At 36.6% G+C, this 12,939-nt stretch overlaps 1 protein-coding gene across 1 annotated transcript; it reads right to left on the bottom strand.

The window, feature by feature from the left end:
• Positions 1-4,076: 4,076 nt before the first annotated feature.
• LOC111579404 (cytochrome c oxidase assembly protein COX16 homolog, mitochondrial) lies at positions 4,077-11,354 on the bottom strand. The gene is made up of 4 exons (XM_035955610.2): positions 11,195-11,354; positions 9,737-9,814; positions 7,712-7,780; positions 4,077-4,573 (listed from the first exon to the last, which is right to left on the bottom strand). Exons 1-4 carry the CDS (start codon positions 11,252-11,254, stop codon positions 4,460-4,462), a joined length of 321 nt encoding a protein of 106 aa, XP_035811503.1. The 5' UTR covers positions 11,255-11,354; the 3' UTR covers positions 4,077-4,459.
• Between the last annotated feature and the right edge of the window lie 1,585 nt (positions 11,355-12,939).

The raw sequence follows: 12,939 nt of genomic DNA, 5'->3' as shown, positions 1-12,939 counted from the left end.
GTCAACATTCAAGTCATAATTATGACTGGAAGGTTTAGATTTTTCTGAAAGCTCCAATATATCAGACCTGTTAGTAAAAATGTGGAAGATCTGGACAAATTCAATTACAAAAGGATGTGATTAGCCAAAATCTGTTGCTAAATCTAATTACAAGCCACCATTTTCAAGCCTCTAGTTTGGCATTTGACTATCTGACCATATCCTGCTGATGTAGTAGCAACAAAAAACCTCATTCTCAAGCATACAATGCTTTATTGTCTATTTTACCATAAATGGAGCTATAATTTACAAAATTAATGTCATGCTGTATTGGAAGAGACCTTCAACTAGCAATTGAGACCATAATTTTATTAGGAACATGTTAAATTCATCGAGAAATGGAGGCATTTTCTCATACAGTTCTATACAATCCGACTTATTTTTGCAACCAGAGAAGTCACCTCCTGCTGGTTCTTAGAGAGAATGCAGGTCTAAGGCACTTCATGCTCACTTGCTTTTGACATATTCAAGTTCCCACACTAGTTTCACGAGAATAAATACCGTTCATGTCAATATTCAAGTCATAATTATCAATGGAAAAGCAGTTACAGCTCCAATATATCAGACTTGTTGTAGAAAATTATGAAAGCTCTGGACAAATGTGAGCACATATGAACAAATCTAATTACAAGTTAAAATTTAATTGATGAGAAGACTTAAAATAGATTCTGGCATATTCTGATTCCAGCTCATAAAAATCACAGTAAACTGCTTCATAAAATGTGAATAACTTTGGGATTCACTTTTTTAGAAGTCAGTTAACAAGCTGTGCTGCAAACTTTAAAGCATTCCATGCATCAGAGTTTAAGTCTAAATATGTACTAGAGCACTGCTTTTATTTATTTATTTTTAAGTTTTTGTTTATTTTAGTTGCCTGCAGTCATGGAGGTGTTCATTATCATTTCCATTCTATTTTAAATCAATGTCAACTTTATGTTGTTATTTATGAGATGTTTTGTCTATGGTGAAGACAAACTGTATTAGATTAAGTATTAATTATTTAAAAATATATGACCAGAACACAGTATATTTAACCCTATTTAACAATATTACAGTGTTTGAATGAGGCCGCCATGGACGTTCTTTAAAGAAGTATCACTCCTGCTTGTATCTTGTTATTTTGCTTTGTTTACGATTATTGATTATGAGTCAGAAACAGCAGCAGAAGACGACTTGCAGCTGCCATCTTGAGTTGTTTCATGATTTGACCACCTGCAAGCTGTAAACAAGCCAGAGTCTTTCCCATCATTACCTGCCCTTCTATATTATGTGAAGGCCAAATGTCAGTAGCACAGACTGCAGATAAAAGATGGACAAAACCACCATCCTGAAACCTCCAGTTTGTCATCTGATTGTTATCATTTGGTGTTTTGAAACCAAATTATAATAAAGGAGTGATGGATCTGATTCAGAACTTGACACCATGCATTCACAAGGTAGCCCCACTCTGAAGATACCCTGTTTTAGTACATATTTTACTTTAAAGCCCACCATAATTTATAAAATTAACATCTTGCTGTAGTCGGAGTGATTTGACATTCACATCTGAGTCCATGAACTCATTAGGAGAATGTTTACTGAGGTAATAAATCATATCAGAAACAGTGCTATTTTTTCATTTACTGCTGAACAATCTGAGAGTTTTTTTTAGGCAGAGGAGTCGCCCCCTGCTGGTTGTTAGAAAGAATGCAGGTAGAAGGTTTCATAAGAAGCCCACACTGCACATGACACAAAGAACTGTCAGAGTGTTGGAAATTCTTTACATTTTTACAGTTCTTTGCTATGACAAGTGATAATTTGGAGATTTAAAAAAGTAAAAACAACAGATGACCCATTATGGGTTCAGATGGCTGAGCACATTAGCGGCTAACTGCTGCTAATTAGTACTAAACACACAGTACAGCTGAGACCACAGTGAACAGATTTGCTAATATTTGGCTATACGTAAATTGGATGTGGATGAGAAGTCAGGACATGATAAAAGTTATCACATGTCACTCATTTCTCACCATGAATCATATTTAATAATAACCAATCCAACAGTTGATGAAACATTTCACTAAAAGCCTAAAACATGGCACCAGAGGTAAAGCCGAGCTGGAGAATAATGTTATTTTCCACTTTATCTACTGTAAACTGTCCCTGTGAGAGCAGTTGAACATTGCATGCATGTGAAACTGTTGTAAATTATCAAATGTATGTTTCTTGTCTATAAGCACTAAGAAAAAAGTGGAATAATTGGAAACAAATCACCAGAGACTGTGGAGTTGCTGTTTTGGTTGTTCTGAGGTCCAGCAGGCTTTTATGTAGTTACCTCTGAAAAAAAGAACTCAACCCCATCTTTGTTTAAAGAAAAGGAACAGTAATGTGGAGTCTTGGCTTTATTTGGAGGAGATTAGGTGCTTCTCATCTGATTCATAAGGTAACTTTAAGATTTGGGGCGGCTTTAGTGATTTCATCAAATGGCAGATGGACGGTGTACACAGATTTAGGTTCCACTCTCACTCCACAGTTCTTTTGAAACTATTTTAGTTACTATTTTTAACATTTCTTTTGTTTTTGGAATTGCACATCCTGATATGCACAAATAATTATTACTGACAACTTTTCCCTGTTTCTTAGGTGCCTCTTGGTGGAATTTCCTGCACACTTCAAAATAAAATCAAATCATAATAAAGTGCATGGGAGGTGGTGTGAAAATTGAGTAAATGCAATGAAGAATTAAATTTAATTCTAAGAATTTGCAGCAAAAAATATTGCTTTTCCTAAAGTAAAAAATGCTTTTACTGTATCATACTACTTCTGCTAACGTTTGTTTCCTGTATGTTAGTGTGAACTTTTCAGAGAATAAACTATCAATATCTGTGATTAAAATCCTCTCACTGCACTGATTTGTCAAGAATCATCTCACCACAGCAAAGAAAAGCTCTTAGCAAGTTTTTTTCCTTCTTTGCTCATTATGCATCTTGTGCATTAAATGACCTAAAATAACAGCCTTGTGTCTATTTATACATGCATATACTGATGGTTTTCTGGAGGCTTTGATGTTGATTGTTTTTATATGTACCACTTAAAAGCAGCACTTCTTATTGACCATCATCGAGCTCAATATTTCTTCTGTCCCACAGTTAGAAGCAGCAGCAGCAGCGCAGTAGTTCTGACTTTCAGACAGCGTGTATCTAATCAAAAACAGCCCAGGGCCAGCCTGTGGAGCTTCCACAATAAGTGTGTGATTCACCTCCAAGATTACAGCTGCACCAACATGTGGCTCCTCTAAATTTAGCAGCCCATTTCAGACACAGCAGACATTTTTATCAGCACGTCGCCTGACACCAGAGCCTTGATGTGATCTGGTAATCCTGTGACAAACACTTGATTACTCCACTTTGTCATTCAGATGTGTTTGGCGGATTAGAGGCGGCCGCGGCTCCGCTTCATACACAGCCAATGACAAAGCGGCGCTCGGAAAAAGATGCGTTTTTGTACAACCTGTGCATGAATAAAAACTAATCCTCACGTTAGATGTGCCGTTTGTTTCCCTGAGTCTGAGAACACTGGGTGTGAAAGCCACTCAAAAATCATGAACATAAATATAATGTTGGAGAAAATGCATCCCAAGACGTTTGCGCACAGGCACCTGAAGAGTATTCATTACATCTCATTTCACAGCCGAACAAGGCGAGGCAGTACATGCATCACCTGTCACTCACCCACACATTACTTATAGGCACCAATCTGAAGACGTTGTGGCATACAGCAAAAATTGTGTTCATTGGTTTTGCAGGACTGAGGGAAAAAAAACGCAAAAGGTAATACCATTTCCATTATAAATGCAATAAATCCACCGCAGTGCAAAGTAATAACTGTCAGAGAAACAGATTACTGTCGAGACCTATAAAGCCTGAGGAAATGCTGGACCGCCGTGTTATTTATTCTTTTATACTTTCAACTGGTAAATCAATGCAACACCATTGTAAACAAAGACTCGCCACATCCACGAGCTTTTGTCAAAAACAAAATGAAAGTAGAGGTAACGCTTTGGATCAACGGTAATAATTTATTGAGACATGGAAATCACACCTTGGTCTGTGTGTGGAAGGTGCAGCAGGACACAGATGTGCCACCTACTGGCTGGTTTTCAGAACAAACTCCTAATCAGGCTGCAGAAAAACCTCCAAACAGGTGACTGATTCATACATTAGTGGATACAACTAGAAGAACCATCTTAACTTTACATTAACCAGTCGCAGTCCTGAATGTGTCACAGCTAGTTTTTAGTCCAACACAAGCCCAGACTGAGGAGTCGAGGCCCTGGAGCTGCAGCGATAATTGAACCTCAGTGGCCTCTGCACTGCAGACCTCTCCGTCCTCCATTATTGTGTTGTTGTTGTGTTGCTGCTCAGTCTGGTGTCCTTGAGTCTCAGTTGTTTTTGCTCAGATTGCTGCGCTGCTGCTCCTGGTACTCCTTGGAGTCCTCCCAGGGACGAGGACCACGGATGTTCTTCCACTCGTCCAATTTCAACTCCTTTAACTTCTGCAGAGAGAAGAAAAACCACAAGAGGAGGCAGAGTTTAACACTATGAATCCCGAGGAGTCTCTGGGCGTTTTTTGACCTAAAATATAAAGTTTTTCCCCTCTATGGAAACAGCACAACCATGACTAGAAGTAAAGACAACTCTAAAGTGTCTTCTGTGCAGTTGGACAAAGTTACAACACAATAAATCATAAAAGAAAGTTGAATTTCTTTGATTATTCATTTAAAAAAAATCTACAAAGCTGGAACATGCACAAATTTTTTTCTGATTCCTACACGTCTAACACAATCAAATATAAATAGTAACACAATCAGAACAAATCTGCCATCTGTCAACGTACAACAAAACGATAAAATGTGTTTTGTTTCTAACACTGGAAAAAAATGTGACTCGACAGATATTTTACTACTTATATTTAATTTGATCTTACAATTGTGTCTTATCTGTCAGGTGTAAACACAACCAAAAAGTCCCATGATTGTTGGTCGTAGATGAGTCACTAAAAGCTTCAAGACTGTCAAGGAGTGCTGAATTTTTTAGCTGTTTTTTTTTTTTTTTTTAACCAAATTGAGTTCTAGTGAATTTTTAAACAAGACATGCAGAATAAATCCGAATTAGACGGCTTTATTGTCATCATACCAAACAGTACAACAAGATTTGCAGCGCAACACCTAAAAAAAAACCCTATACATACAGACTCTTTCACACACCTGTACTCACATTCAATAAATAGTAATTTAAATGAAATATCGCAATTTTCCGCTTGGTTTTAAGTCTGCCATCCTCAGGATCACTTCAAGGACTGCTGTAAAATTGAAAATCGGATGATTCCCACTGTTTTTACAGTTTTTGGCTTGGACAAATGATGTAATTTTCCTTTTTTTTTTAAAGAAAAGATGCCCTTCAAACACAGTTGTGGGTTTTGGTGTTCAAAGTTCAACCCTCTGAATAGTATTTGATTGTAAAGAAAGACTAAACGGTGTCTGAAAACTTGACACGAGGTTCCAGCTTTTGTTCAGTTTAAATGAAAAGTGGAATAAAATGATTAGATGAAATATCACAATTTTCAGCTTTGTTTTCAGCTTACATCGCTCACGATTACTTCAAGGAGTGTTGGAAAGTTGAAAATTGGATGATTCCCACAGTTTTTACAGTATTGGCTCAGATAAATGGTGCAGTTTTGGGGATTTTCTAAAAACAAACATGTCTTTCAAACATAGTCATGGGTTTGGTGTTCAGAGTTTAACCCTGTGAATAATATTCAGTCATTAAGAAGATTAAACAATGTCTGAAAATTGTACACGAAGTTCCAGCTTTTGTTCAGTTTAAATGAAACGTGGAATAAAATGATTTAGATGAAATATCACAATTTTCAGCTTAGTTTTCAGCTTACATCACTCACAATTACTTCAAGGACTGTTGGAAAGTTGAAAATTGGATGATGAGTTTCTGGCACTGATAAATGGTGCAATTTGGGGGATTTTTAAGAAACTATGCCCCTCAAACACACTTGTGGTATTTGGGATTCACAGTTTAACCCTCTAGTTAGTCTAAAAACTGCACAAGCTCTGCATTAGTGAACGAAGCCATCCAAGTACTGAGAGTGCAAAAGAAGTCTGCACAACTACAAGAAGTTATTTCTTCTTCTCAGTTTACTTGATGCACTTTGAAGTAGAAAATTCTGACCATCTGTTGGGTCACACAGATGAGAAGAATTGAGCTGCCAGCAGAGTTCTTCAGAAGTGTCTGTTGGATGGTCAGACAGTTTCAGAAACCTCCTCCCTCCTTATGTTTCCAGGGTCGGACCGAGTCTGAACGCGTCTGTAGCTTTCTGAAACAATCCTTACTATGTGAAGGAGCCTGAGATGACTTATGGTGTGAAATGGCTCTATATAAATAAAATTGAATTGGATCCAACACTCACACCCACTTCACTCCCAGGAGAGACGGTGGAAATGTGCCCCTCTGCCCTGCAGTGTTCAGCAATATTAGCACCAGTGTTTCTTATACTGGCTTTGCTAGTAATCATTTGTCAGCTGCCCATAGACAATATTCAATTAGGGATGATTAATCGGGAGGAGTTTGAGTTGGAATCCAGACAGAATAAACCAACACACCAGACTGATGGTGGAGGAAAATCTGGGCCTTAATTTTAGGACATGGATTTAATGTTTTTACTCAAAATTAACAAATGTTTAAGGCAAATTTACATCAGCATTGAACACTTGGTGACCAAAAGAACAGCTCTGTTATTCAACTTAATGACAAATGCTGTTAGACCTTAGTCTGTAACACACAAAGAAATACTCAAAATCCCAAAAATCTTTCAATAATTAGTGTGAAAAAATATGAGAATACAAGTTTAAGTCTAGTGTTTTAGATTCTGACTGGAGTACGTGTGTAAACCAACAGCCTTGTATTTTGGTTTGGAGCTTCCTTTATCTGTTATCTTTCATTTTCTCCCAGTTTGTAATATCAACTTCATAGAGAAGGTCGCTTTTGGTTATGTTTATTAATTTTGTTTCAGTAGCACCCATTTGCTTTTAACCCCCTCGCTTTCTGTGTTTTGTTACCACTTGTCAAAATAAATCGCGCCTGTCATTCTGGAACTCAGCATTGTTTCGTTTTCTTGTTGTTATGGTCCGGCTGCCCCAGACAGCCGGGGCGTAACAGTTGGTTTATGTCTGAAGTTGTGAGTAACATTAACATAAAAGTAACTTCTGTTTGAATAACAGAATGCTGTTATTTTAACAGATTGAGCAGCAATGTTATGTGTCCAATGCCTGAAACGATCTTAAGGTTTCCCATGAAATTATGGAAAAGTACTTTAATAAAAGCCCATAAATGCTCACCTATTAATCTTACAGTTTTAGGCTCAGTTTCCCCATGTATATACCATATACAACACATACTGACACCTTCGCACGATATGAAAACCTCAGGAACAGCTCCGAAAGCGAATCTTGTTCTTGAAATTTCCTAACTGCACAAGCAAAATTGTGTTATAAGAACAATCTGCTACTTGAAGACAAGCCATAAAAACACAACTGCCTCCCGTCACAGCATTCTTGCAGACACACCGGTTAGATTCTTTCATCTCCTCCCCCCTCAGGGCGTCTCTACCCGACTGTTCTTACCTCGTACTCCTCCTCCAGGATGACCGACTGCCTCTGCATGTTCACTTTAGCCTCCAGTGCGGGATCCATCTGTGAGGGAATAAAGAAACAAAAATGTGTGAGGAGCTTTCTGACTCATCCAGTCACAACAACACAAAAGGGAGACTCAAAGAGAGATGAGGAGAAGGAAGGAAGGGAACATGTGGAGGGTCTCCCTGTTTGAATAACTCATCTGATAGTGAGAGCATTAGAGAAATTAAGTAGAATGAAGTGAGAGAAGGTTTCTACAGATGTAGCTTTCGACTGAAGCACTGAGATCTCCTCCACCTCTTCATGTATTATTATTACACATTATAATGTATAAATGATGACATCTGCACAAGACGTGGATTAGTTTTCTTCTTCGTGAGAGAACCACTGAAGCCTTTTTCTCACCGGTGTCAGAGTCGAGCCTCTTCAAAGCCGGAGGGAGGATCGACTTTCCCCTGTAAATTATTCTGCTTGATTTGGCATCAACATCACCGGTTTTAGTAAAAATTTTCAAAAAATTCTACGTCGGAGGGTTTTGCCAGAGCGAGTCGGGTCCGATGGAGCTATCTGGGCTCTGAAATTCAAATTGATTTTGCCTGAGAATAGGACTGTAATGAATCCCATTCTGAATCATTACTTTTAATGAGTTCTAATATTTCACAGCAATAATGCTGTAGTTACCCGGGTGACTGATGACTTCCATAATTCCATGATTGATTTATAATTAGACCTACATTACTACGGCTAATAAATAATATATAGGATATTCCGCAGCCTTCAGAGCAGGGAATAAATAGCCTCTGTAATTAGTGTGATACCTGCTATGAACGTGTTCGTAGCTGCAAGTGAACCTCACAAACAAACCGGGAAAACTAGAAGTGAGAGAATCTTACAAAAACCTGGACAGGGAAGACAAAAAGGGCTGCAAGTTCATCTCTGCCTCCAGGCGAAATTAAATCATTCAAGAGAAAATGCAAATTGGATCACACAGTGACTTCCTCTCAGCTGACAGGGGTTTCAGTGAGCAAATATATCATAAGTGAGCAAATATCTGCAAGAGCGAAATAATGGAGTCGGCCAACGAGAGTGCGGCTAAAAACTGGAACAGCGGTTTTAATCATGTGCATTTTAACAACTGTTTAGCTATTCAGTGCATATAATTACACATGCAAACACACACATACACACACTGAGCAGAGTTGAATCTTCACTCCAGAGTCTTAGAGGAGTGAGTTCAGTCTGCCGGAGGCCCCGTCAGATGAGAGCGAGCAGTATGGGGGCTGCTGCACAGGCCCACTGCCAGGGGCTCCATATCCTCCTCCTCCTCCTCCACCACCATCATCATCCACAGTCTAGTGCCGCCTCACATGGACAGTAATAAGGAAAGATGCCCTGCCATCTGGCTCCCACCCAGATGACACGCATCGGAGTTTGTCACAGTAAAACGGCACAAAACAGCCACTTCCCCTCGCAGCCAGCTCATCACACTGTAATGGCTTTAAACAAAGTGTAGGGCTTCTGTCATTTTAATGAATTGGTTGTCATTTAATGAATTAGTGGAGCTCGTTCTCACATCTTGCTCTTGTACTGACTCACTCCTAAATGGGTTAGAAAAGCCTGTAGCCTGCAGTGTCTTTCTGTAATGATGGATGGACAAAGTACCTCATTCAAATTTCTTTTAAAAAAAAAAAAAAAAACAAAAAACTGCACCACACTGAAATGTCAGATTCCAGCAGCCGTCAAAAACTTCTGCACGCATTTCTTTTACACACTTAAAAGGAATTCACACCTCCCATGTAATTACAGTCGTAACCACCGGGAGGAGTATTTGCACACTGGCTACAACACAGCACAAAGATTGCTGCTTTAACTCTGAAAGTGCTTTTATGTTAGTTTTTCTCATGTGTTTTCTGGTCTGATGTAGATCTGGGAATCTGAATTTAACCAATACTCATTTATATTATCAGCAACCTTTACTGGATTGTAAAATATAACCAAAATTAAATTAGTACAAACCTTTCTTTTGAGCTTTTGGGCATCATATCGGATTTGTGTAAACTCTCGCAGGCCGAAGGAACCACCAACTACCAGCAACTGGAATAAATAATACCAGCGTTATTTAACAAAGTCACAAGCATTTTGTTTATACATGTTAAGACTGCAGAGATCTTGTCTGAAAGGAGTTTGCTAGAGCTAATGCGTACTAAAACAAGTTATTCACCATAAATTTCACAAGTTACACAAGGTACACGGTAGGTCTGAACAATTTATCAAATTCAAATCAAAATGTAAAACAATGCAATTAGCAAATCAAAAAGCCTATTATTTAAGATATACATTATGAAATCCATCTCAAGGTTTATTTTGTATTATATAATGTAATCCGTTTCATTGGAAGACTCTTTACAGAAATGTCCTATTGTTTTGTTACTAGAAACGCTTTTATTATCACTATATTTAACTTAGCACAGTCACAGCTTTTGGATAATTGTTCAATCTCCTATGCAATTTTAAAAAAATGTAATAAATACACATCTAAAGTAATTTGTGTCTTTTCATTTTTACATTAGAATATAAAGCAGTTAACATTTTGATGGTGTCCCACGTGGCAATGATTCATCATGTTTTGGGAAATTAAATGTTCTGACTGGTACAGATTTAAAAACACATGATGGAGCATTGTTACGAGACACCTTCAAAATATTAACTTTTCAATATTCAAATACAAGGACAAGAACTTAAAACATATAAATTGCTTCCAACGTGTATTTATGAGATTTTCAAAAGTCAATCCAAACAGAACAGTTACCACCAAAACTGTGATTGCTAAGTAAAATGAATAAATAGTAATGAATAATAAAATAATTCTTGTGAGAAAATCATAACAGCTTTCTGTAAACAATCTCTGACATTGAATCAGGTAGGTCATTCATTTCTCAAGAGCAGCATTTAAGTATTGAACATTCTGTAATCAAGTTAAATAAAGTCATAATAATAATAATAATATATCCCTGGGTCAGAGGTGCTGTATAATGTATATCCAACATTTAGTCTTTGTGATTAGCTAATTACATACTTTCAAAAGCTGATTTCAATTTGAATTTAATTAACTGTTCAGTTCAAGCTCATAGGTGTTCAAATTTGAGTGGTACAATGAAGTCATATGGCACAACATACTGTTAAACTGTAATGATTAAAGATAAACATTAAAACGTTACAGTAAGTTAAAGGCCAGAATAACTTAAACGGTGTTCATAAACATGGTTAAAATTAACTACTGAAAAGAGAAACATTCTGCTATTATTATGATGCTTTAGAAACCAAAGTTAGCTTTAATATTAGCGTTAAACTGGTAAAACAACTCGATCTGACGTTTGACAGGAGAGAAGCTGCTAACTTGCTAGCCAGTGTTACCAAACACCGCTTTACTTCTGTAAATTCATATAAAAAAACGTATCATGAAAAGTCACCTACCAGCATAGGAACTCCATATTTCACCGTTTTGTTCCTCTGCAGGGTCCTTAAGTTAAACATGACTTTATTCTTCAGCTACAGGTCCATTTTATAAAAAGCTAACGTCGAGCAGGTCACAGCCGGGACAAGTTTCCTGGTTCGGTCCGACCAGCTAAACTGTCCGTACAGTTACGAGGACACGACGAAGGTTCCTACGTGTGTTTCAGGGTAACGCATTTTTAAATGTCAGATAAAAACAACAGAAACTGGTTGTTATACGTGAATAAATAAAAATCGCCTTCACCGCAGTGTTACTAAAAGGCTTTGTGTCAAATTCGCTCGTTATTGCAGATTTCTGTTTATATTTCTTAAATTTTTGTGCATTTTCATAGTTTAGGGGCTCTTTGTATGCTTAATATCACATCATCATATCACATTTTCTTCACTGTACAACATTTCACATGGCATACGACATTGTTTTAACATTTTCATACCTTAATTGCAGCGACACGCATCACTCCATCCATACCTGCCGACCAACTCAGGTGTTTCCACTTTTGCCTGATTGTATCTTGTGGGCATGCGCAGTCCGTAGTCCTTCCGGGGCCAAATCGAGGTTGACTCACCCACAAGTCCCCCCAGAATACTGCAGGAAGGCTGTTGTTATATTTGAATCGATTGCAAACTTGTTAATTTATACTGTACAAACCACTAAACCTAAATATAATTAAAGGGAGTAAATCAATTTTAGTAAAAAACAAACAAACAAAACAAGGCAACATTATTATTGTGTTTACCATATACTATTTAAACACAAATATATTAAAATATAAAAGATCCTGTAACAAAATTGTGAAATTTTGGCAGCAAGGAGGTCAGACAAAAAGGTTGAAATACGATGAAACCCTACCACGTTCAAAAATTGTTAAAAAAAAGAACAAAAAAAAACTTTAAAATAACTGCAAATATCTGTAAAATTATATTTTTAGCTGATTTAAAAGCAGTATGGGTTAATTTTACATTTAAACATTGTAAAAGAACAAATCACTATTAATACTTTTTCTGTGATTTCACTAATTATTATTATTATTATTATTATTATTATTATTATTATTAATAATAATAATAATAATAATAATAATAATAATAATAATAATAATAATAATAATAATAATAATAATAATAATAATTTTACAGAGAAAATCTGTAAAATAACAGATTCAAAATATTTACCATTTTTCAGTCCTTAATATACAAAAAAAAAGTATAATAAAAATACAGATTCCTGATGTGAACACAATGTAAAGATTTGGCCTGTTTTTTTTTTTTAAATTTTTTTTATGGATAGCATGCAAATTATTTTTTTTCTGTGATTTAACTAGTCATTTCCTGTAATTTAACAGAACTATAAATAATAATAATAATAATAATAATAATAATAATAATAATAATAATAATAATAATAAATTCTTAAGAAAGTCTGAGGTAGAAAAACATAGAAATCCCTACTGTACACAACCAGTAGCAAGGCTTGTTAAAGGCTACAAATGTAGTCATAGAACATCCAGTTACTTCTATTTTTCTGCCATAACTTTTTTGCGGAACCATTCCTCTAGTCCCATTGTTTACACACGGATCCACTGTAACAGCACAATCGGACCCCATTCAGTCATTTACAGGAAGTAGTTCTGACGAAGCAGAAGGTGTGCCCACAGATTTTACAGAAATTCAAAGATTTACCTGTTGATTATATGTTAAATGAAGAA

This window comes from Amphiprion ocellaris, chromosome 20 (assembly GCF_022539595.1).
Source record: "Amphiprion ocellaris isolate individual 3 ecotype Okinawa chromosome 20, ASM2253959v1, whole genome shotgun sequence".
Lineage (NCBI taxonomy): Eukaryota > Metazoa > Chordata > Actinopteri > Pomacentridae > Amphiprion > Amphiprion ocellaris.
Note: the sequence above shows the minus strand (reverse complement) of the source record. Positions and strands in the feature narration are given on the sequence as shown.

Excerpts from the sequence above, each read along its gene's own strand:
- LOC111579404 (XM_035955610.2), bottom strand. The coding sequence starts at position 11,254 with ATGTTTAACTTAAGGACCCTGCAGAGGAACAAAACGGTGAAATATGGA. Across the intron at positions 7,781-9,736 it reads CCCAAAAGCTCAAAAGAAAG|ATGGATCCCGCACTGGAGGC; the intron begins GTTTGTACTAAT and ends ATTCCCTCACAG. Across the intron at positions 4,574-7,711 it reads TCCTGGAGGAGGAGTACGAG|AAGTTAAAGGAGTTGAAATT; the intron begins GTAAGAACAGTC and ends TTCTCTCTGCAG.